This window comes from Ambystoma mexicanum, chromosome 6q (genome assembly GCF_040938575.1).
Source record: "Ambystoma mexicanum isolate Mex_15411 chromosome 6q, UKY_AmexF1_1, whole genome shotgun sequence".
Lineage (NCBI taxonomy): Eukaryota > Metazoa > Chordata > Amphibia > Caudata > Ambystomatidae > Ambystoma > Ambystoma mexicanum.
In genome coordinates, this window is record NC_090937.1 from 1,473,917,415 (window position 1) to 1,473,939,362 (window position 21,948).

Genomic DNA, 21,948 nt, shown 5'->3' on the forward strand with positions numbered 1-21,948 from the left:
AGTTAAGAGGGTATTACTTAAAATGTATGCATGTTAAAAATCTGACACTTCATCAATTAATGTCCATACTCCTTGCGCACATGTGTGTAAATTTGGGTTAATGTCCGAAATTGCGAAACCAGTTCAAAAGTGAAATATGTGCCATTTCTGAATGCAAGCCCCCAGGAAGAGCAGATTTGGACAGGGTACACCTCCTGTGATATGTGAGGGGTGCATGTAATTTTAAACAAATGTGTACCTGTGCAAATATGTCTTTTTTTTATCAAATATAGATTGTGTGCAATTTGACAGGGGGGGAGTGTCCTCTCTGCAAGCCATAAAATGACATCGCTCTGACTCACAGTTCCTTCCCCAATCAAGGGGAAGAGGATGAAGTGGCCAATGGGCAAGTGGAGAGGGGTAGGGTCTAGTGATGCTGCACACACACCCATTTTCAAAACACATAAAAGCAGACAGTCAGGACAGATAGAGACCTTCAAATCCATTTGCTGCGGGACGCTCTGCCGGGAAAATCCATACTTTACCTCCATCAACCTTCAGAGAGCCAACATAGAGACTTCAAATCTATCAATATCCAGAGGCAGAGCAGAGCTGACCCTGACCACTGTTAGCAGAACCAGAGAGCTGACCCAGATCACTGTGAAGTGCCGAGACCAGACCAGAGTCCAGTCTAAAACCTGACCAGATCCGTGGCGAGGCCCATTTATTTCAAAAATATATTGTGAGTACCTCGCAGCACTGTGCAGAACCAATCTCTTAGTTAAAATAATATAATTTAATCTATTTTAATCTAAGTAGAACTGCCTCCTAACTGTCACCTGTCATTTTCTAGTTGCTATCTGTCACTTGTCTTTTTGAACTTTAAAATTTTGAAACTGAAAAACGACCTTTACCATATCGCTCATATCTCCGTGACCGTTTGTCCTAGAGACTTGCAGTAACTTTCATCTGGAAGCTGAGATCCTAGGCTGTCATAGGACCCCAAGACCATAGTGATAGTCCTTGTAGTTCCTCTGTAATCGCGTCCGGCGCACCCGCGAATTTTTCCGCGATTTGCAAATTCCTCCACGTGTAAAAATCTGCTGCTGCTTGCCTACCGTTAAAGAAAACATTTGTTTAACCTGCCAATCATCCCTGCATCATTGCTAGAGTGAGCCTGGACTAATATTAACTAGATACCACTCACCCTGAACCTCTAGAGGGAATTAAAAGCAATTTAGCATATTTTTCACTTCTTTGCCAGCACATATCAAAGCACTTTTGCCTGTGTTTCAACTTCTGTAGTCTAACCTTGTTGGGGTGAACTGAATCACATTTGATTGCATTTCTGAGAACTGTGTGCCTTCCTTCCATTTCCTTGCATTGCATAAAAGGGGGGGGAATTGTACAAGAAAGTGATTACATTGTCTTTGCTGAAATCCTATCAAGTTATTTTCTGTACTGCATTTCATTCCACATTGCATCCATTTGAAACCATAAAAGTATTGCTATCTTATCCATCCTATAACCACTCATCATTGATTATAAAGAAGTGTGCTAGTGCCAGACTATCCATTATTGATTACTGATCAGATTAAGTATGATGTTTAATTATTAATTTATTATAAAGTGTGATATATATATCTATTGTTTAAATTATCAAATAAACCTTTTAACTTGCAAAACAGAACTACTTCTTGGCTCAGTGGGGTCAGGAGGATTCCAAGAGAGGGGTGTTATATAGGGGTAGTCATCCAGAACGCATGAACTGGACATAAAGATATATCAATAAGGGTTTCCATTCAGTATCCCAGACTAGGCATTGATTTAGCTGTAGTGCGGGATTGAATCCTCTTACAGACCACATTCTGGTGACTGTGAATTACTGGAAAAACACTTAAGAAAAATTCAAGCAAAGCATTGAAACAACAAAATGCACAAAAAAGAAAGTTCCACGGGGTGGTATGAATCAGACCTAAAACAAGCGAAAAATAACATTAAAAATGATAAAAGCCCACCATATTCTCTGAAGCCAAAATGATGGAATACAACAATAAACAACTTCCAAAAAAGATGTTTGCAATGTACATCAGCCTACACAGCAGGACAGAGGGACACTGGAATAATAGGTGCAAACATGTTGACAGGTGGATCTGGAGCAGCTGAGGAGGCACTGGAACAATGGAGTCATGGTGGATCTGAGATGCAAAGAAGGGCACTGCAATGGGGGGCACTTTTTCGTAGTATTTCGCAAAGGGTTTTCCATTCATTTTTTTTAATGATTTTGCCAGTAGTTATTTTGTATGCCCATTTTGTATGCGAATTAACATACCATTTTTTTGCACATATAATACATTTTTCCAATGAAAGCATTGAACAAATGCAATAGATTGCAACATTCCCAATAGTTAACCATCAGTCTTATCCAGTGAAAAACTGCCCTTTACTTTATTAAATAACAATATAGTGCAACCCTAGTAGGACTTACTATCTCTCCACACGCTTTTACTTATCACTCAATGATATTCACTGTAAACGGGTGTGGGGTCAAACATACAACTTTTATTCCAATCAATTTGATTTCAACATTGTGGCCGTAACACTTGCCCTATCTCCATCAGGAAAGTTCTTTAACTCAGAAGAGTCTGGAGCGTAGCCCATGCCTGTGATGCCGGAAATGCATCGGAGGGACAGGGCCTCCGTATCCTTGTCCTTTACTGCTACGCTTTATTCAAGAGCTTCCTAAATAAGTGATACATCGAACAGCTATACAATTCATTAGCAGCAAATAGAACTCGCAACAAATGTATGGATTGAAAAACATGCTGCAAATGAAAAATGACATTTAAAATTTGCTGTATCCCATATAATTACAATGCAAGAATAAAAGGAACATATACAGATTAACACCTTCTACAAGAAATAAAGGTGATAACGAAACAACAATCACAATAATAAAGTGAACAATTTTAAATCAGAACTGCTGAAACAATTGGACATAATATACATAAAAGTATATGTAGTAAGCCATAAATAACAAACATCAAGATATTTGTATTTGTATTTATTTTATTTGTATAGCGCAGACCAGGCCCGGAGGCTACCGGGCGCATTCCTTAAGGCAATGGTTACATAAGTTGCATACAGTGATGATATATCAAACAATAAATATGGCATAGAAATAGACATAGGTAGGTAGTACAACGATACATGGAATGTCAAGTAATACTGCCTTACATAGGTTATTGCAACACGTTTTAGAATGAAGCTAAGGCATTGGAGGAGGCAAGCCAACATTTGGCTCTGTTTGAAAAGGTTGAGGGAGGGGAGGTTTCTGATAGTCAAGGGGACAGTATTCCACAGTTTGGCTGCCAGGACTGGGAAGCTAGAACCACCAGCTGTTTGGAGCTTGTATCTAGGTATCAGTAGGCTCTGGTTCAGGGTAGATCTAAGTGAGCGAACTGGAGTGTACAGCGTGAATCGTGAGGAGAGATAAGTGGGGGCCAGATTGTTCATGCATTTGTAGGTAAGGGCAAGCGATTTTAGTGAGATCCTTTGGGTGACTGACAAACAATGAAGGTTCTTCCTGGTATCCGAAATGTGTGCAGATCTGGGGATATTGAGGGCTGCCCTGATGGCGTTATTTTGTATGATTTGGAGCTTGTCTAGGTTACACTGATTAGTGCCCTGGTACAATGCATTGCAATAGTCAAGTTTAGACATGACCAGGGTCCTAGCAAGGGTAGTGCAGTTGTGCGAGGAGAGGAAAGGGCGACATGCTGTGATCAACTTGCAGGTATAGGCGGCCGCCGCCGCAACTGCATTGGTTTGTCTGTGAAGGGAGAGGGTGGAGTCGAGGTAGATTCCAAGTGTTTTTGTGTCTGGAGACTTTTGTTATATGTCCATCGATGTTAAAGGAACTGAACATAGGGTTCAGCTTGTTTAGTCTTTGCTGAGTACCTAGGATGAGGAGGTCAGTCTTGTCATCATTGAGACAGAGCTCATGTTGGGCCATCCAAGTTTGAATGACATGGTAAACATCATTCAAGGCTTTTGAGTCTAATGTGTAATCACCCGTGATGGGGATGAGTATCTGGGTGTCATCAGCATAATTTGTGTAGGTGACACCCAGATAGTCAAGCACATCAAATAAGGGTTTAGTGAATACATTGTAAAGGGTAGGGGATACACACGGTCCTTGGGGGACTCCGCACGGGACTGGTGCAGGGTCAGCCGCGGAGGTGGGCGAGAATACCCTCATCTGTCTGTTATCCAGGAAGGATTGAATCCAGTTTGTGGCCATGTCGGAGAAGTGAGCTGCAGTTTTCAGGTGGTGACAGAGGATTTGGTGATTAACCAGATCAAAGGCAGCAGATAAGTCTAATAGTAGTAGCAGGGCTAGTTTACCTTTGTCTTTGAGATCCTCAATTTGGGTCTTGAGATCGAGGAGGGCTGTCTCCGTACCGTGCTTCGTTCTGAAGCCGGATTGTCTCGTGCCTAGTAGGTTGTTTGATTCCAGATAGTTCTGTATCTGAAGATAGGCTGCTCTATCTAAGATCTTTAGCAGAAAAGGGACCGTTGTGATGGGTCTGTAATTGGTTGGAACCTCCGGGTCTAAGGTGGGTTTTTTTAGGAGAGGGATAACCCAAGCATCCTTTAGGTTATTGGGGACCACTCCCGATTGAAAGGAGGCGTTGATGAAAGAGGTTATAAAAGGAGCGAGGTCATGAGCCGACTCCTTAATGATCGGGGCTGGACAGGTGTCCCCTTGGCAGTTTGAGGGTTTTAAATTGCAGATGATTTTTTCAACCTCCAGAACGGTGAGTGGTGTGAAGCTGAACGGCACCGGGGAGTCAAGGGTTGTTATTTTAGGTGGCCTGGTATTGCTAAATGTAGGGGTGTGGAGGGTATTTTGTTTGGCGTTGATTTAGGGCATTTTGTATATTGTTGCACCAGGTGCTGTCCTTGGTGCACGTGTCCGGGGCAAGTGAGGGAGATTCTAGCTCTTTAAGGATTTTGAATAATTCTCTAGTGTTCGATTCTGCCTGGGATATTCGTGTGTTGTATGTCTCCTTTTTGGCTTGTAATATGGCCTCATTGTAATTAAGAGAGGTGATTAGAAGGGAGGCTTTATAGCAGCACTGTGATGGCTTTTCCAAAGGGCTTCAGCTTTGCGCTTTTCTTTGCGCAGCGCGTTGAGCTGCGGGGTGAACCAGGTGTTCAGGTGGGACTGTTGTTTGGCTTTACGGATTTTTAGTGGAGCTAGGCTCTCAATGGCATTGGTCATTAGGCTGTTATAAGTGTCTACTAGGACAGTGGGGTCCTTATCCTTCTGCTGTGCAGCAAGAGTGTTCAAGCAAGGGAGGATAAGAGGAAGCAGTTTCTCCCTGGTGATATCTTTTTTATTTCTGGTAGGTATAGCGGGGGCTATGGTAGGTATGGGCTGGGGGTTGGTGGCTGGCAGGAGGAAGGTAATAACATGATGGTCCGACCAGGCGCATGCATCATTAGAGGTGACATTGGTGTTACAGTTAAGGTCGGCTAGCCAGTCGAGCGTTCTTCCTTTGATGTGTGTGGGATCACGAATACGCTGCTGGAAGCCTAGGTTGGAGAGGGTGGTGTCTACTTCAGTGGCCATGTGGTCCTTGGGATCTGAGAGACCTAGGTTAAGGTGTCCTAGTAGCAGTATCTGAGAGTTGGGCTTGGTGTTAGTCGACAAGGTGGATGCAACCTCATCTGTGAATGAACCCAATGGGCCTGGAGGTCTGTATATAAGGTGGAGTGTTGCTGTATTGGTAGGAGAGAGCGATAGTTTCACTGAGAGAGATTCTGCAGAACTAAGTTGTATGAGGGGAGCAGCTCTCATAACGACAAGTTGGAATGGCGGTCATTTCTGATGATGGTATAACCCTTGGGTAGGGATAGAGCGAGGAGTGGACCAGAGGCGTCATGTAACCAGGTTTCGGTAATAGCTAGGAAGTCAAGGTTCTGGACCGTGATGAGGTTAGCGATGTCAAGGGCGTGCGCCGTGAGGGATCTAGCATTGATAAGGGCTCCCTTGAGTGCTGCGATGGGTAAGGTGGATGGTGGAGGACTAGGCGTTGCGGTAGGGTTGGGCAGTGGAAGGGCAGAGCGATTGTGCAAAATACAAGGTGGTCTAGGCAGTCTAGTTCTAAGTCTGCTATTCCTTTGTTGTATAGTACATGGGATGTTTGGAGTGGGTTTGGTAGGAAAGTGCTTGAGCCAGAGGGCTGGGTCATTGAGGTAAGGGTTCGATAGAGGCTCGGGATGGTAGAGCATGGTTGATGGGCGAATAAGTAAGGTCTTAGTTTTACTTGTGCGGTGGCTGGCGGCAGTGCAGGCTGATAGTCCTAGGAAGACTATGAATAGAAGGTCAATGCTGGCACAGGTTCTTAGCTGCATGTCGCAGCTTGTATTTCTCAGGGGACAGAGGATATAATTATATGGGTTCAGGACAAAGGGTATAGAGGAGTAGAGGTGGCGCGACTAGGCAGCCAGCAGCAGTGTAACTCAGGTCAATAGGCACAGTACAGGGACATCTAGATGCGAAATGGCACAATTAGGCAGCTAACAGCAGTGCAAATCAGGTAAGTAGGCACAGTACAGGGACATCTAGATTCAAAAATGGCGCAATTAGGCAGCTAGCAGCAGTGCAAAACAGGTCAATAGGCACAGTACAAGGACATCTAGATGCGAAATGGCACAATTAGGCAGCTAACAGCAGTGCAAATCAGGTAAGTAGGCACAGTACAGGGACATCTAGGTTCAAGATGGCGCAATTAAGCAGCCAGCAGCAGTGCAAATCAGGTCAATAGGCGCAGTATAGGGACATCTAGATTCAAAATGGCGCAATTAGGCAGCTAGAAGCAGTGCAAATCAGGTAGGTAGGCACAGTACAGGGACATCTAGATTCAAAATGGCGCAATTAAGCAGCCAGCAGCAGTGCAAATCAGGTCAATAGGCGCAGTATAGGGACATCTAGATTCAAAATGGCGCAATTAGGCAGCTAGAAGCAGTGCACCACAGTTTACTAGGCACAGTGTAAAGGCATCTTGATACAAAATGGCATTAGACAGGCATTACAGAATATACTTGTAAATAAGGGGGATGTAAAGAAAGGTCTAAAGGAGAGGTGCACGTAAGGGATGCACAGGGTTCAGCCGTGGGTGTAAAGGAAGTGGTCCATAATAGTTGTAGCTGTGGGTAAGTGACAAGGGTGTCCAGCGAGGTGATTTGGGAGGTGAAATGCTAGGTATCCGAGTGGCACGTTATAGGCATGGGTAGCACACACACGTGCAGCCGTGCGGGGTGGCAACGTTGGCTTACCTGGAGCAGAAAGGGCAGAGTTCCTGGCCCCTGGCTCCTGTGGCTCCAAACAGGCACCCAACAGGCCTTAGTATGGCCTTTGTGTTGGCCGCCGGCGTATCCGTATCCTTTGTGTTGGCCGCTGGCGTATATATGTACTGGAAAAATAATTCTTCCAATTAAAGAAACATAACTAGTCACTATGCTAGGTATACCAACTGCCGATTATTTCATGAATACAAAGGGTGAACCAAACATTCCATGAAATCGATGGAAAAAAAGATTTGTCCATTATGTTCTTGCTGCCCATGGATTGAACTTTTTTTATGAAAGAAAAACATTTCTATTGATACATTGTTTGGGTAATTATGGGCAAGAACAATCAGAATTTACCAACACTTTCTGAAGAAGATACCATTGGACTTACCTAATATGAAAAATTAATCAAAATATTAGATTGCCATTATGACAAAACAGTCAGTATCATTCTAGAAAGATATCATTTTGGCAAGAGAAAGCAAGAAGAGAATGAAACTGTTGAGCAATATATCACTGCTTTGCAAGGTTTTTCCACATCCTGTGATTTTGGGATTACACTTAATGAAAGACTTTGTGATCAGTTCATGTTAGAATGCAAAGATAGCAAAATAAGAGAAACTCTTTGGGAAAAGGAAATCCTTTTTTAGACGAAGTAATTAGAGTTGCAAAAGAGGTGGAGCATACCAATAAGTGTCTGAAAGACCTTGAAAGGAGAAATGATGATGATAATAAGAAAGGGAAAATGGCACAGATTCCAGAAGTATTGGCTGTAGAGGGAAATGACTATACAAAGAAAAAAGGTTTATCAAGAAAGAAATAATGGACATGAAGAAGAAATATAAAGACTAAAGACAAAGGAGAAGAACATGAAAAACGTTGATGTTACAGGTGCAATAGCCGGTTTCATTTAGCTTCAAGTGATAAATGCCCAGCCATAAAGGAGTTATGCAAGAGATTTAATAGGAAAGGGCATCTCACTAAGTTTTGTAAAACTAAAAAGGAAAACACAAATTGTTTGGAAGAACTATGTGAACATTTTGAAGAATGTACTTTTTTTGGTGGAAGAGGTTGTTCATTGTGAGAACAAGAATGATGATGATGCTGACAAGGAAAGGCCCATGGCTATGATAGAATTGAATAGTAAGAAACTGGAAATGGTAATTGATTCTGGTGCAAAATATACCCTATTGCCCAACTATATGTTTGAGAAAATATTTGGAACCAGTGTAAACCTAAATGTGATTGACATTAACCCAGTGACATATGGAGGAAAGCGAATTGATCTTATTGGGTGGTTTTGGGCAGAAATGATATTTAAGGACAGGTCAGCAAAATGAAAAGTATATGTTACAGTGAAAGGAATGCAACCACTACTAAGCTGGTCTCACCAGGTTAGATGAAGATTAAGGTGATTGCAGCAGTGGAGGAACCCATTTATGCGGTGGATCAGGCACTAGTAGCAGCACATTTAAATACTTTTGATGACCATGTCGTATTTAGAAAACAACTGGGTCTGTTAAAAGATTTTTCTCACAAAAGTATATTGAATCATGATGCAATACCTGTAGTACACAAATTGAGACCAGTTCCATTGAATGTAAAGCCAGCTGTAAAGGAATAACTTGAAAGATTGTTTAGTGATGGTGTGATTGAGAGAATAGACTCTTCAGAATGGGTGTCAGCTTTGGTGATAGTGTACAAACCAAATGGAAAATTGAGATTGTGCATAGACTTTAGATGTGTCAATAAATGTGTGATTCCTGATAGGCACCCGTTACCAAATATAGCTGAAATGTTAGGTACCATTGGAAATGCTAAGATTATGAGTACGTTACATCTAAGGCCACCAAATAATGTTACATCCTATGTCAAGAGATATTACGGCATCCATTACCAGTGAAAGTTTGTTTCTGTGCAAAAGGATGCCTTTTGGTCTTGTATCTGCAGCATCAGTGTTCCAACGTGTGATGTATCATCTTTTTAATCAAATGCAAGGAATTTTGTGTTTTCAGGATAATGTCCTGATTTATGGTAAAGATCAAATAGAACATGATGATAGATTATACAAGGTATTAGATATATTTAAAGATGCTGGTCTTACCTTGAGTAAAGATAAATGGAAGTTCAATAGATCTACCAGATCTTATTTGGGTCATGAAAAATCAGAAAAAGGAACTAGACCTAAAGAGGATTTAGTTAATAATAACATCCTGAATTTTCCTAGTCCAGAAAACAAAGAGAAACTTATTTCATTTATATATGCCAAGATACTGTATCTGAGGAGGAATGGCTGACAGCAATGAATCTAGATGCAACTCTCACTAAAGTGAGGCAATTACTAAAAAGTGGTATGAAGGGTAGTGAGATTAGGAAAGGTGTATTGCCGGGTGCAGTGAGACATGTATTTGATGAGTTACATTTACATGATGATTTGGTGTTAAGGAACGGAAATCTATTTCCTACTGAAGGAGTGAGGAAGTAGATATTACAAATAGCTCATGAGGGACATCAAGAGATGACCAAAACTAAGTAGAGAGTTAGACAGGAATGTTGGTGGCCTGCTGTTGATCTGGAAGTGTAAAGTCTCATTTGTGATTGTTGTACCTGTGAAGACTCATCTAAGGGCTATGTAATTGGGCAGATTCCGATGACTATAACCTCAAATCCCACTATGCCGTGGGGTAGTGTTGGATTAGATATTGTAGGTCCTGTAGGAAGTCAGAGCAGTTTGAAATTATGCATGCTACTCATAGACATGCTGTCCAGGTGGGCAGAAATTGAGTGGGTGCAAAACATTTGCACCAAAGATGTGATAGCGTTTTTGGATAAAATGTTCAAACGTGAGGGATATCCACCATGATTATCACTGACAGCGGTGTACAATTGGTGTCACAAGAGATGAGTTTGTCTCTTAAGGAGAATGGAGTTGAACACAGGACAAGCTCTATCTATCATCCCCAGACTAATGGAATCGTAGAAAGATTCAATAAGGTTATTAAGAACAGCATTATGTGTGCATTAAGTGACAATACCGATAGGAAAAAGGCGGTAGAAGATACCATAGTTGCTCATAGATTTACACCACATTCCACTACAGGGACTTCACCATTTGAGTATTAAGGGGTAGGAAACCCAATACCAGGTTGTGTCCAGCATGGTTGGGCAGAGCATGTGTTAAGAATGTTGAATGTGAAGAAGTGAGCAGAAATGTGCTGCAGAGGCAGGAATATAATAAAGAGCAGTATGATGTTCGAAATGCAATTAGGGAGTCCTAAATTAAAGTTGGTGATTTGGTGAGAATAAAACTCCCAGGGGTCAATGCCAGAGGTTTAATCAAATGGTCTGATCCCATTCAAACAGTTAAAAGATTTCATGGTACCATAAAGGTATCAGGAGAGTGTGGAATCTCAATAGAGTATGTAAATGGTCAAAACAAGAGAATGATGGGAAAAGACAAGTTTAGGTTAGAAGGGAAGTGGAACAAAACAGAGACATTTAAGTTTGTAAGAATGATTGCAATAAACGTTTATGTACAAGACCATTCTGTACATCTCTGTCAGGTACTGCATTGTATATCCAAGTTAATTTCAACTTGGTAAGTAATCTGAATACTTCAACATCAAGTGTATATTTTGCTGTACATTTGTTAAATTTATTGTTGTGAGTCACTGTAAAGAAGGGAGGTGTGCAGTATTTTATTGTGTAAGTCATTAGTAATTCAATGGTGTTCTGTTTTACTTTGTTATTCATATGAACAGATGGGCTATAGGTATGGAATGTAGAATGTACTGGGAAGCCAGGATACTAGAATGTTAGAATGTATTGGTTGTAGGAATGATGCACAGGAAAGCATCAGTTATGAAGCTGTTTATGATGTGACCGGTGGGTTATTAATCGTATACTTAAGTAAACATATAAAACTACAAAAGTGGTGTGCAAAGATATTTCAGCCATATCATTTATTCACTCACAAACAATATGAGCATTGATTTTGTTTGTTTCTTTTTGTTTTTTTCTAATGGTCTCAAAACCTTTTATTCCCACAAATTACCTGGTGAACTACAAGCCTGTAATTCCCGGGGAACTACAGGTAAAACGACACTAAAAAGCAAAATCTTAAAAATGGGCTAAAGTATCCCCACCTGTGCTATATGAGTTGTCAACGAGGGCCTATCTGCCATATAGTGGCACAGTGCCACGGGCCAAGTGCCGTTGATGGGGCATGAAGCCCCAAAGTATTTTAGATACCTTATTACTAATGGGTGCCTGGCACTTATCTACAAATCCCTGCTGTCCTTTTCACTTCCTCAACACTTTCATTTTTCTTTCGCTTTATTGTTGGTCTCCTCTACTTTTGTATATGTAATCTTTCTCCCTAATTTTTCCTTTCTGTCTTTCCTTTTTCTTTGTGTCGAGGTCCTTACCCATGCGAAGGGTCCACAAACAGCATGACCATCATGCCTCGCAGTAACTGGGGCCTAGTGGCAGCTTTGGGCGGCTGGAGCTGTTGCATGACATTTTAACAACATTACAGTCGGTTTGTCGAGTCGAGTGATATTCTCATGACTAGTAAGAAGCGATGCTGCAACCATCCTCCCCTAAGAAAAGATAATACGGGCATTTATACAGAAAGTGCAATCTCCCTTTTATGCTAGAACATTTACATACACACACAAAACAGCAGATATTCCATGTATAATCAAAATGCACAAAGACTTTTGCAGTCCCCCCACCCCAAACGGCATTGGTTGCGTAGTTCCTGAGTCCGTGCAGTTATGCCTTGGCCGGGTCCGGGCACGCACTTCAGTCGTGGCTCTCGTCACACTTATCTGCTGGGTATGGGAATGTTCTCGTTCATCGGTCTAAAGGGATAGAAAAGAGCACATATGAGGCATATCCAACGGAAATGCTGTCCACGCTTTCATCCACGTGGGCAGGGAAGGTCGCCTTTCGCCTGTCAGGTGTAAACTGCAGCCTGTGCCTCAGTGACAATATTTCTGATAGACCGCAACACTGTGCTGGGAGGAAAAGATCAAATTTTTTCTTCATGTTGTGTTCACAAACAATAAATAATAAATGTGCTCTACATGTGTGGGGACTGCTGGGACTTCTATTCGGCACCAGTGTCTGCCAACCACTGTTCAGTTACCTCACTTACTCTCTCTCACCGCCGCGACTGAGAGAAGGATCCCCGGGCATCTGAGCCCTTACTCCACCCAACTGCCACACGGCACACTCCACACCATCGTAGTCACCATTGTATGAACACAAGGGACCACACCCCTGGCACCATCCTCAACTAGCACTATGACACAACCCAATCCACAACAGGCTCTAGATTCAGGGCACTAGCCTCAGCGCTATGTACATGTACCCACCTATCCTCATTCACCCCAATCCTACCATGGAGATAGGTTCAAGGGACATCCAGTAGGCACTATGCGCTATGCTATCAGCATGATTAAGGGACACGCCCCACAACCACTGCACTGCACCAACCACCACGGCACCAACCGGTATTAGCATGGAATCTCACCTTCATATCATCCTTGACTACCTAGGTTATTACCTCAGCAACACTTATAAGTTATATGAGGAGGGACACAAATCTTGTAGGTTTTGTTTGGTTATTTGTCCACCCATTGACTGCCCATGGCCATGCTAATTCTTATGGTCATTCCTACCCAGTTCATGCTCCCCCCACCCAAAACACCTCGTCATGGGAACTCCGAACCTTATCACCAAACCTTGCACTCGAAGTTGCTGCCAGAGTTTTTTTTAAAGCAGTCTTCTGAGAAATAATGACTTAATTGGAGCAGTTAACGCACTACTGCTGTAATAAAAAATTCGTAACCAGTTCCGTCTTCAGCCACTTGATTTATTTGCAGTATGCATGTCCTTCACTGAAGTCCTGTTAAAACGAGCATTGGCAAAGCCAAATGTTTTGGTTTGTATATGAGTATTATGGATTTGACAGGAACTGCTATTAGAGGCTCAGGTACTCGCACCATTTTTCACCTGCTACCATCAATGGCCAGTTAATGCCAGTATGGCAGTGCCTGGCAAGTGCCTTTCGCATACCTAAACAAAAGCCCAAACTGTTGGCGTTGCCAATGTCTATCGTTCCATTAAACCAACAGCTCAGTTTTCATTGAGCTGTAGAATGCACTGGACAATGCAGTGTATGTTTAAGGCAAAGCTTCGTAGGACAGTCACCTGCTGAAATTGTGGAAGTGTCAAGGGTGATTATGCACACTGCTTTTGGCGGAAGTGTCGAAACCAACTCGAGTGTGATAGCGCAGCGAATGACAGAAATGCGCCTTGATCTGAGAATTTAGCTGTTCAACGACATGAGGAAAGAGATCTACGTGATTTTATGATTTTTCTGCGGCTGATTTTGCCACGACAGAAATGTTTGCATGGGAAATGCACGAATACAAAATATTTGTACATTTCCCATGCGAACATGCAGGGGTGTCCCCCTCAACCCCTAAACTATGTGTTTTGGGTCTTTTGGTGGGGTTGGTAATTTTATTTCGGACATTTCGTCCTATTCCGAGGAAAGACACAGTGAGCAGTGGGCAGAAGAGGCTCTGGGTGAAGAAAGGTCTGGCTGTGGGGAAGAAACCCAGGTACTGAAAGAACGATAAGGCACTGAAGGTAGAGGACTGGGTGATGGACATGAGGATGCTGGTGCTCATGGAATCGGTGACACTCCAGATGAGGGCTCAGGAACCACTCTACAAAGAAATATGGGGGGATGTCTTTGACTATTATGAAATTTGAACATTTCTTTCCTTCTTTCCTTCTTTCTTCCTCCCCAGAGCTATCATAAAAGGGAAGACAGACTCAGGAAGTATGAGAGAAGCCCTCCCTGGAGGAGCAAGAAGAAGGGAAGTTTTGCTGCAGAAGAAGAAGTTGTGGACCAGAGGCTCTGTCTGGGGAAGGGGGCACCTTTGCATGCAGGTGAGGTGCTGAGGACTGGGGGAACCCAGGAGCTACCCTTTTCAAAGGATCTGACAGAGAGCCTAACCCTTCCTGGGGGAACAAGGGAAACCATGTTCTTTGGAGCCGCTGCAGCACACTGGAAAACAGGGGAAGACTGCAGAAGCCCAAAACCGAAACAGAAAGACCTCAAGACCATCCAAGGATTACCGTGAGAGACCCTAAAGGTACAGAAGTAACCAGACAGTTTGGTAGGGCAGAATGGAGCAGTGAGATACCCTGATCCAGCTAAACAGGGGAAGAAGGGAAACTCGGGGAAGGAAAGTAAACCTCCCAAGCCCCCAAGAAAGAAACCAAGGAAGACAGGTTTGGGACCGGTGCCCAATAAAGATTACCATCCTCAGTAATCTTCATAGTCGCAGTACTTGACAGGCTAGTGAACCACGTCTGCCACACTACCACTAAAAAGACTTAAGGGTTTGGGAACAGTATCCCAGAGACTTTGAAGCAAGATGAAATAAGGAGAGTGAAGAAGAGACCAGTTGAAATGGAAGCATCCTCCCTGGTGTTGTGAAGAAGTGGCCAGGGGAAGGGAAACATCATCCCTTATTTTCTGAGAACAGCAAGAGAGAAGTCGAGAGAAGTAATAGGGCTAGGTAGGTTTTTCCATTATTTTGTTATCAATACATTTTTATGCCAACAAACGTACCACTCCTGTGTCTGTCTCCTACCTCTGCACCCTCACACTGCATAGAACCCAGTTATATCTGCTGCATGATTATGTCTATCTTCCATTTTTACCACAACCATTCTTGGGGAAAGATGGGAGCGTGGTTTAGGAGCGTTAGGGATATAAAACCACAGGAATATGTGGTCAAGGGCTGCACTGGGAAGCTGTTTATTGGAGTAGAGGAAAGAGCACCTGCTTGCCCTCTGCCCTCTTACCAATTTATTCTTCTCAGAACCTTGCCTTCTGCCAACACTCACACTACGGAACCACTGCTTGAGTACAGGCTGCTAGCTAGGATAAAACACTATTCCAACAGCTTCCCGTCCATTCCCACAGCTCTTAATTGTAGCTTGAATAGCGCCTGTAAGTACTCTATTGAATCGTTCTACCATGCTGTTACCTTGGAGGCAATATAAGACGAAGGTACAGTGGGAAATACCCCTAGCTTTGAGAAAACTTCATCTTGTCACAGGTGAGTTGCATACCATTGTCAGAGAGATCCCACAAGAGATCAATGACTGAGGACGTGGTGATGGAGTCAACAATTTTGATCTCAGTCTATTTTGTGAAATGGTCAATGAGGACTATGGCTAAACATTCCTCAAACGGTGCACCTATGTAGAGACACACGTGCCATGAACCTTCTGTACAGCCACCGGTGTAAGAGGGGACTGCCTACTCACATGTTTTTTGTCTGCCGAAGCACAGATGAAGCACTGTGAACAAATCTCTCGGTATGTGAATTTTCTGCAGGGCACCAATAACCCCTAAAGATGACCTTCATAGCAGAGTTGCACACATTCCTTTGCTGAGCTGCCTGTAGAAGCTTGGTCCTGACCCCACAAATGGCATTATCTGGTCCACCCTGCACAGTATACCATTGTGTATGAACAACTCCTTTGTTTTTTTGAGCTCTGCAAATGTCCAATGTTGACTAAAAGAGAGTGAAAATCGGTTAATATAAAACATGTTACTGGCTCTTGACCAATCACATGGAAGGAAAAGGTTCTATGTGATATTTCCAAGTATTAAAAGCCCATGCATAAAAGACAATTATTTTGGCCGATTTTCTACAGCCTGCAATATTTGCAAATATCACGATTTTGTGGGGTTTACCCCAAGAAACCCCCTTTAACGTAGACCCACTGCCTGCCCTCTCCCGCGCTGACAGTGATTTCTGCCCTCGCCCATCCCCACACTGGCACCCATCTCCCCGCCGTTGCCTCACTTCATTGCTACAATCGTTCCCCCTCATCAAAAACAGAGACACACACTTACTTTCCACACCTGCTACTCCCGTCTTCCAGCCCGTCTGCACCTACCAGCCCCTGCCTGCACTCGTGTGCCTCGATGGGCGTGGCAGGTCGCTTTAGAAATACCGCTCTGAGCGTTCTCAGAGTGGTCTTTCTAAAGCAGCCTGTCCATTACCACTGGCATACCACCACAGTGCTGGACATGAATCCTCCAGCTTCAAGGTTGGTGTTATTTTCCATTATGGAGTCACATAGGACTAGGGTTTGGAGGAATTAGAACTAATGGCAGATCCTCATTTCTTGGAGGGAAAAGTGCAAGAAATACTTTTTGCAAAGTTCAGTAAGAATCTCTACCGTTTTCTCTCCAAATCTGTAATATGGCAGTGCAGTAAATGTCGCAGTAATTCTTCTACTCCCCCTTGTTCACTACACTGCTATTCTTGTAATGGGGCCCAACCACCAAACTCGTTTACCGCTACTGCCTGGATACCGCCTCAGAATTCGAGGTAATCCTCCACATTCTGGGTTAGTGTTATTTCCCACTATGGATTCCCCTGGGACCCCGTTGGAGTTCTCAGGAAAGGTGGTAATTCCTCCAATTATTGGAGGCAAAGTGTAGGAAATACCACCTGTTACTTTTTTTACTGGTCCACCATACTAGTAATGAGGTCTATTGTGCTGTTTGCCCTGTAGAAGCCGCCATGTGATATTAAAGGAGGGGGTGATATGAATTGTTTCAAATTGGCAAAGATAACTCACGGGAAGAGTCTCTGTGTTGTGATTAGCTTTCAACACTAATGCCATTAAATTTTTGACTCATACAAATACAAACAATTACACATTATAGCACCTTTGCCATTGAGCTGCCTAAATGCTCTCTATAAAGTGAACATCAATGTCAACAAAGCATTTGCTACTGACCTCTTTTTGCCATGATGTTTGCACCGTTTTCTTCTTATGAAAACTGAAGAAAAATTCAAAAGAGAAATACAGAATCAGAGTATGGAATCGTGTTCATGCAGTCCTCAGAATACATCGAAAGTACTGTATGGTGCAACTTGGCGATCCATGGTGGCAGGCTGCCTACAAGTGTTTGGTACACGCAACAAAATGCCAGAAGGCTATCTCAAAAACAGTCTAGGCATGGTCTCCACAAGTTATTTATAAAGGACAGGCTAATCTACGATGCCTAAGTGCTCATTGCCACAATTAAATAAAACATATTCCAATGTGTAGTGCATTCATAATTAAAGTGGCTCTTCCTTTTAAGATTCCAAAAATTGGGATTAACATATAGTATTCCCCATCAATAACAGTTTTCGCTGTGCTTAGTTTGCACATGATTTCTGGTTTCCATCAAACTTATTTAGCATCTCATTATCTGTTTACATTATACTCAGTTATCAAATTACAATATGCCCTCTGTAAGGGCGCAGAAGTAATACTTTGACACAGAGGGGTCATGGTGATTTTAGAAACTTTTATTCAAATACGAAAAGGAAAAGAAAACCCTATCTCGACCCTAACTCTAAGAGGGGTTTCCCTGCCTCAACTGAAATAACTAGTGTCATAATGTCCAAAGCAAATGTCCAATGTCAGAATCTAACTCTGTCCCTCACACTCTAAGTTTAAACTAAATGAAAAAGGTATTTCTAACCCAAAGGCAGTGGCTCCCCTCCCCTGGGCAAAAGACAGTTCTGGAATCTTCAAATCCTGAAGTATTGGGGAATATCTGCCTTCTTCCCGCCGTGTTGAGGCTTCTTGCAAAGTTCAGCCAATTGTTGGGGAAACCTCTGTTCCCTTGTTGGTCCTTCTGAGGCGGCTTCTTCGGTCTCTTGGTCTCTGACCCTGATTAGCAGACATGGTTCCTTTTCACCAGGCACAACAGGCTTCTTGCGATGTTCAAACAATTGTTGAGGAAAACTCTGTTTCTTGGTTGCTCCTGCTCGGGCTTCATTTTCACCAGTTCTGTGACAAAGAAGAGTAGCTTGGATGCACTCCCCATGCTGTGGTGGGTCCCTAACCCTGGTTGGCAGACCTGGTTTCCTCCTACCAGGTACTGTGAGGAAGAATAGCTTGGATGTACTGCCCAAGCTGTGGTGGGTCCCTAACCCTGGTTGGCAGACCTGGTTTCCTCCTAGCAGGTACTAGAATAGCTTGGATGCACTTCCCAAGTGCATTTATTTTAAGTCACTTTCACAGTTTACTTTATATGGGTGCGGGTCCCAGACGTGCACTGCAGGTTTCTGCCAGTCCTCCGCTAAACTTGGTTCATAGCTCTGCCAAATATTATTCAATGGAGTAGGCTGTCTGAATGTCTTTGTCTTTTTGATAGGGTCCCAAGACCCATTCATGTGGCTCTTTAGGCTTACTTTCCTGCTCCCACTGTCTCTGCCACTCTACAGGGTCCTTGGTGAATCCACGTTCATCAGCGTACCTTATTTCACGGTCCGTGATGTTCTTGGGGTGTCCCGTGCACCTGCCATCTGCGGTGGGGCTTCCCCTGCTTCCTTCTCTCATCTCTCCAGTTGGCACACCGGACCAGCTTGACAGCGACCTCCTTGCTCGGCTCTCCAGTCTGCCTTTCTTCCTCCCAGTGTGTACTCTGTCTCGCTGTTCCTGCAGGGCAGGATTGACATCTGGTCAACTCCTTCTTTGCATTTAACGCAGCTTCTTCCAATCCACTGTCTAGAACTACTAGAATGGGCAAAGTAATTCTGGTAGGTACTCTGTATTGCTCTGCGTCTCCTCGTCCCAGTACTGATTGAGTTATGATGTTGTAACTCACTAGAGATCTTCCTCGTCTCAGCACTCTCCACTTCTGTTTTATTATTTCATAAATACATGGCATAGGAGGGTAGTGGTGGAGAGGGAGGAGATGAAAGAGAGGTGGGGGTTATAGAGATACCGCGTTCTACTTATATGGTCGTCACTGGTTTCAAAGGGGGTTCCCCTCCCATGAGATCTACCCACTGAGTATCACCCCCAGTGGGGCTATTGGGTAGTGGCCTTGTCTCCCTGGCCTCATGGGAAGGGGCTCCCCTTTGGAAGCAGTGACGGCATCCTAGGATTCGTCACACCACTTAGAGATGGCTGAGTACTTAGAAAACACAAGATCACTCTCACTCAGTACTCGGTCTCACATTCACTGTCTCACTCCCAAACGCTCTCACACTTGCCCTCTAACACCCACCCACCCTATCACACTCACTGCCCTACTGGCACCCATTATTGCACTCAAAATCATGTTGTGGTATGTCAAGTGATGATATGCCCGCTGTACCATGACATAGCATTGAATGACATGGCATTTCTGGTAAACTAGCCTCGACATCCAGAGTAAGCTTCAAGCAGCTCTTCATTTGATATTGCAAACGTTAACATATGTATCTTCTACATGCATATCTGGGAAGATGCCCTACGACCTCACGTGTGCTGGTTCTCCATTGTTTTGAGTTTAAATATCCACCTATGATAAAACCAAAGAATGGGATGAAAATGAATAAGAGGAAAATAGCCAAATGAAACCTGAAATCCTCATTTCCATCCTTTATCATTGTGTTCTGTCTAGTAAAAAGGTAACCGACTTGTTGTTTTTCACCCGCCCCCTGGTTGTGAGTTACCCCAATTCCTCTTTGAGCCACATACCAAGGAGGTAGGCCAGAAGATTGGCAAATCGAAAGTCTCCCATTGCAGGTGAGATTCACAGTCAACATATACGAAAATGACAGAACGAATGCCCTTTTTGGAACATTAGCCTAAACAATGAAAGCCATCCATAGAGTTTACCATTTAATGGATTTTGGCAGTCGTTAGGCCTGACAACATGAGTTCCTCTTTTGTGCTCTACTACAGACCAAAGTACCTCTTAATAGCAACCTGATGGATGGAAAGTCCACAAGAGGAACGGGAGCACCTTAACCTGGACCCCCACGAGAAGGCACCTAACAATCAGTGGGATCAATCAGCCATCGTTAATGGCCTAATCATTTTCAATACAATCGACCCCTAGAACTCCATCATCTTGGGGGCTTCCAAAAGATGGTTTACAGACAACTACCTTCAGATAGTGGAGGAACCCCGGGTATGCACTCGTTAAAAAAATATTAGAGTGCTGCCTCTATCTACTCCCGGATGGGGGTTAACCATAAAGAAAAAGATGGAGGCCTGTCTGATAGGGTGGGTAACTGAAAGTGGGTTAGCTTTCAGCACTTAAAAATAATTTTAATCATCATTATTAAACATCTTAAATTTCAACATAACACATCTTACAATCAAGTATTTAAAATTAAGTAAAAAACAACACATACATTGTGGTTATTTGGACATACACATTTACCACATGTCGTCTCAGTGGCCAGGGCATCATAAACAACCAAGGATTATTTATCCTGTTGAGCTCTAGTTTCAATATTGTTTCAGTATAACCTAGAGTTTGGCATCACATTTGGTGGTTAGTTGCATCAATTGTTCACTGCATTGCTATTACACAGTACAAAGTCTCAACATGTTTCAGTTCGTAAAGGTGAGGAATCCAGAACTTTCTTCAGGAGTGAGACCCTGGTTATAGTACTGGCTTGTAGACTGTGCTAGTGTTTAGGTTGTAAAAATCGGTGATAGGTGAAATGCATTCCCTATCAGACAAAAAAACAAGAAAACAGGAGTGAGTTACTATTTCTCTAGAATCCAGTCCAACTCTTTTCATTAGAGTATCTCCTGCTAAAGGTATAATAATTACCTGTACAGGTGATTTTGAGAGGGCGAGTCTGTTCCAAGGAACGTAGGTAAGAGATAGTTTTCGTCCTTCCTTTTGCCTAGTTAATAGGAAAGCATAAAAAGAGTATGCCTTAGGTTTTGCTAGAACCATGACCAATGGAGTACAGTCCTAAAGGGCTACACATTGAGGCGGGCAGTCCTGTTAAAAATGGGTCTTAAAATGAAAAAGTGCTGCACCCCTCGACTCACCTCTCTTGAAGAGGGTGAGAATTCTGTAGTTAGGGTGAGTCGTCAAATCTGGTCTGGGTACTTCGATATGTAATATTTCGCCGGGGCCCGCAGCAGCGAGTATAATCTATGAAGAAAGGAGCGGTAATACTGTGTCATATGCCCTGTGTTAAATTAGCATAAGGCACTAGGCTGAGTTTAAATGTAAGCAAGTACCTCGTTTGTAAACAGTAGCCGCTGTAGCAGAATGTTGGGTTTTACACATTTGTAGAAAAAGCCACTGCTGTAGCTTAATTCTGGGTTTTTCACGTTCAACGGCCGATCCGCGTCGTATCGAGAATCAGGCTAAACGGGACCAAATAAATACGGACATTGAGTCTACTTCATTATCTGTAATCAGTGCAGGAATGTAAATAGCGGGCGCGCTGTAAAACCAGAGCTCTTACCAGGCACGCTGCCACTCGGTCAGTAAAGCGTCCAGCGGTTTGTGTGCAGCAGCCGGCGGCATCCTCCCCTGTTAGCAACCGTCATCATAGCGATCGGTATGCTCATATGTACTGTGGACTTTTTCTATTTCGTTGGCACGTACGGTGTTCGGGCGCGCCATTTTGAAATGGTCTAAATGTAATCATTCACCATACGCCTCATAGTATACAGGGAACTCTGGGGATACATAATCAATTGGCAACAAGTAATGTTTAGTTGCGAGCATATTCTCAATCGTATGGTGAT

The 21,948-nt window shown here is 43.2% G+C and overlaps 1 protein-coding gene across 1 annotated transcript in view; it reads right to left on the reverse strand.

The window, feature by feature from the left end:
- Positions 1-3,051: 3,051 nt before the first annotated feature.
- CD8A (CD8 subunit alpha) overlaps positions 3,052-21,948 on the reverse strand; it is a 170,065-nt gene continuing 151,168 nt past the window's right edge. The window contains exons 5-6 of the mRNA XM_069630231.1: positions 17,194-17,236; positions 3,052-12,206 (exon numbers count right to left, since the gene is read on the reverse strand). Of these exons, the coding sequence (XP_069486332.1) occupies positions 12,170-12,206; positions 17,194-17,236 (80 nt within the window). The 3' untranslated portion in view covers positions 3,052-12,169. The remainder of the gene's footprint in view (positions 12,207-17,193; positions 17,237-21,948) is intronic.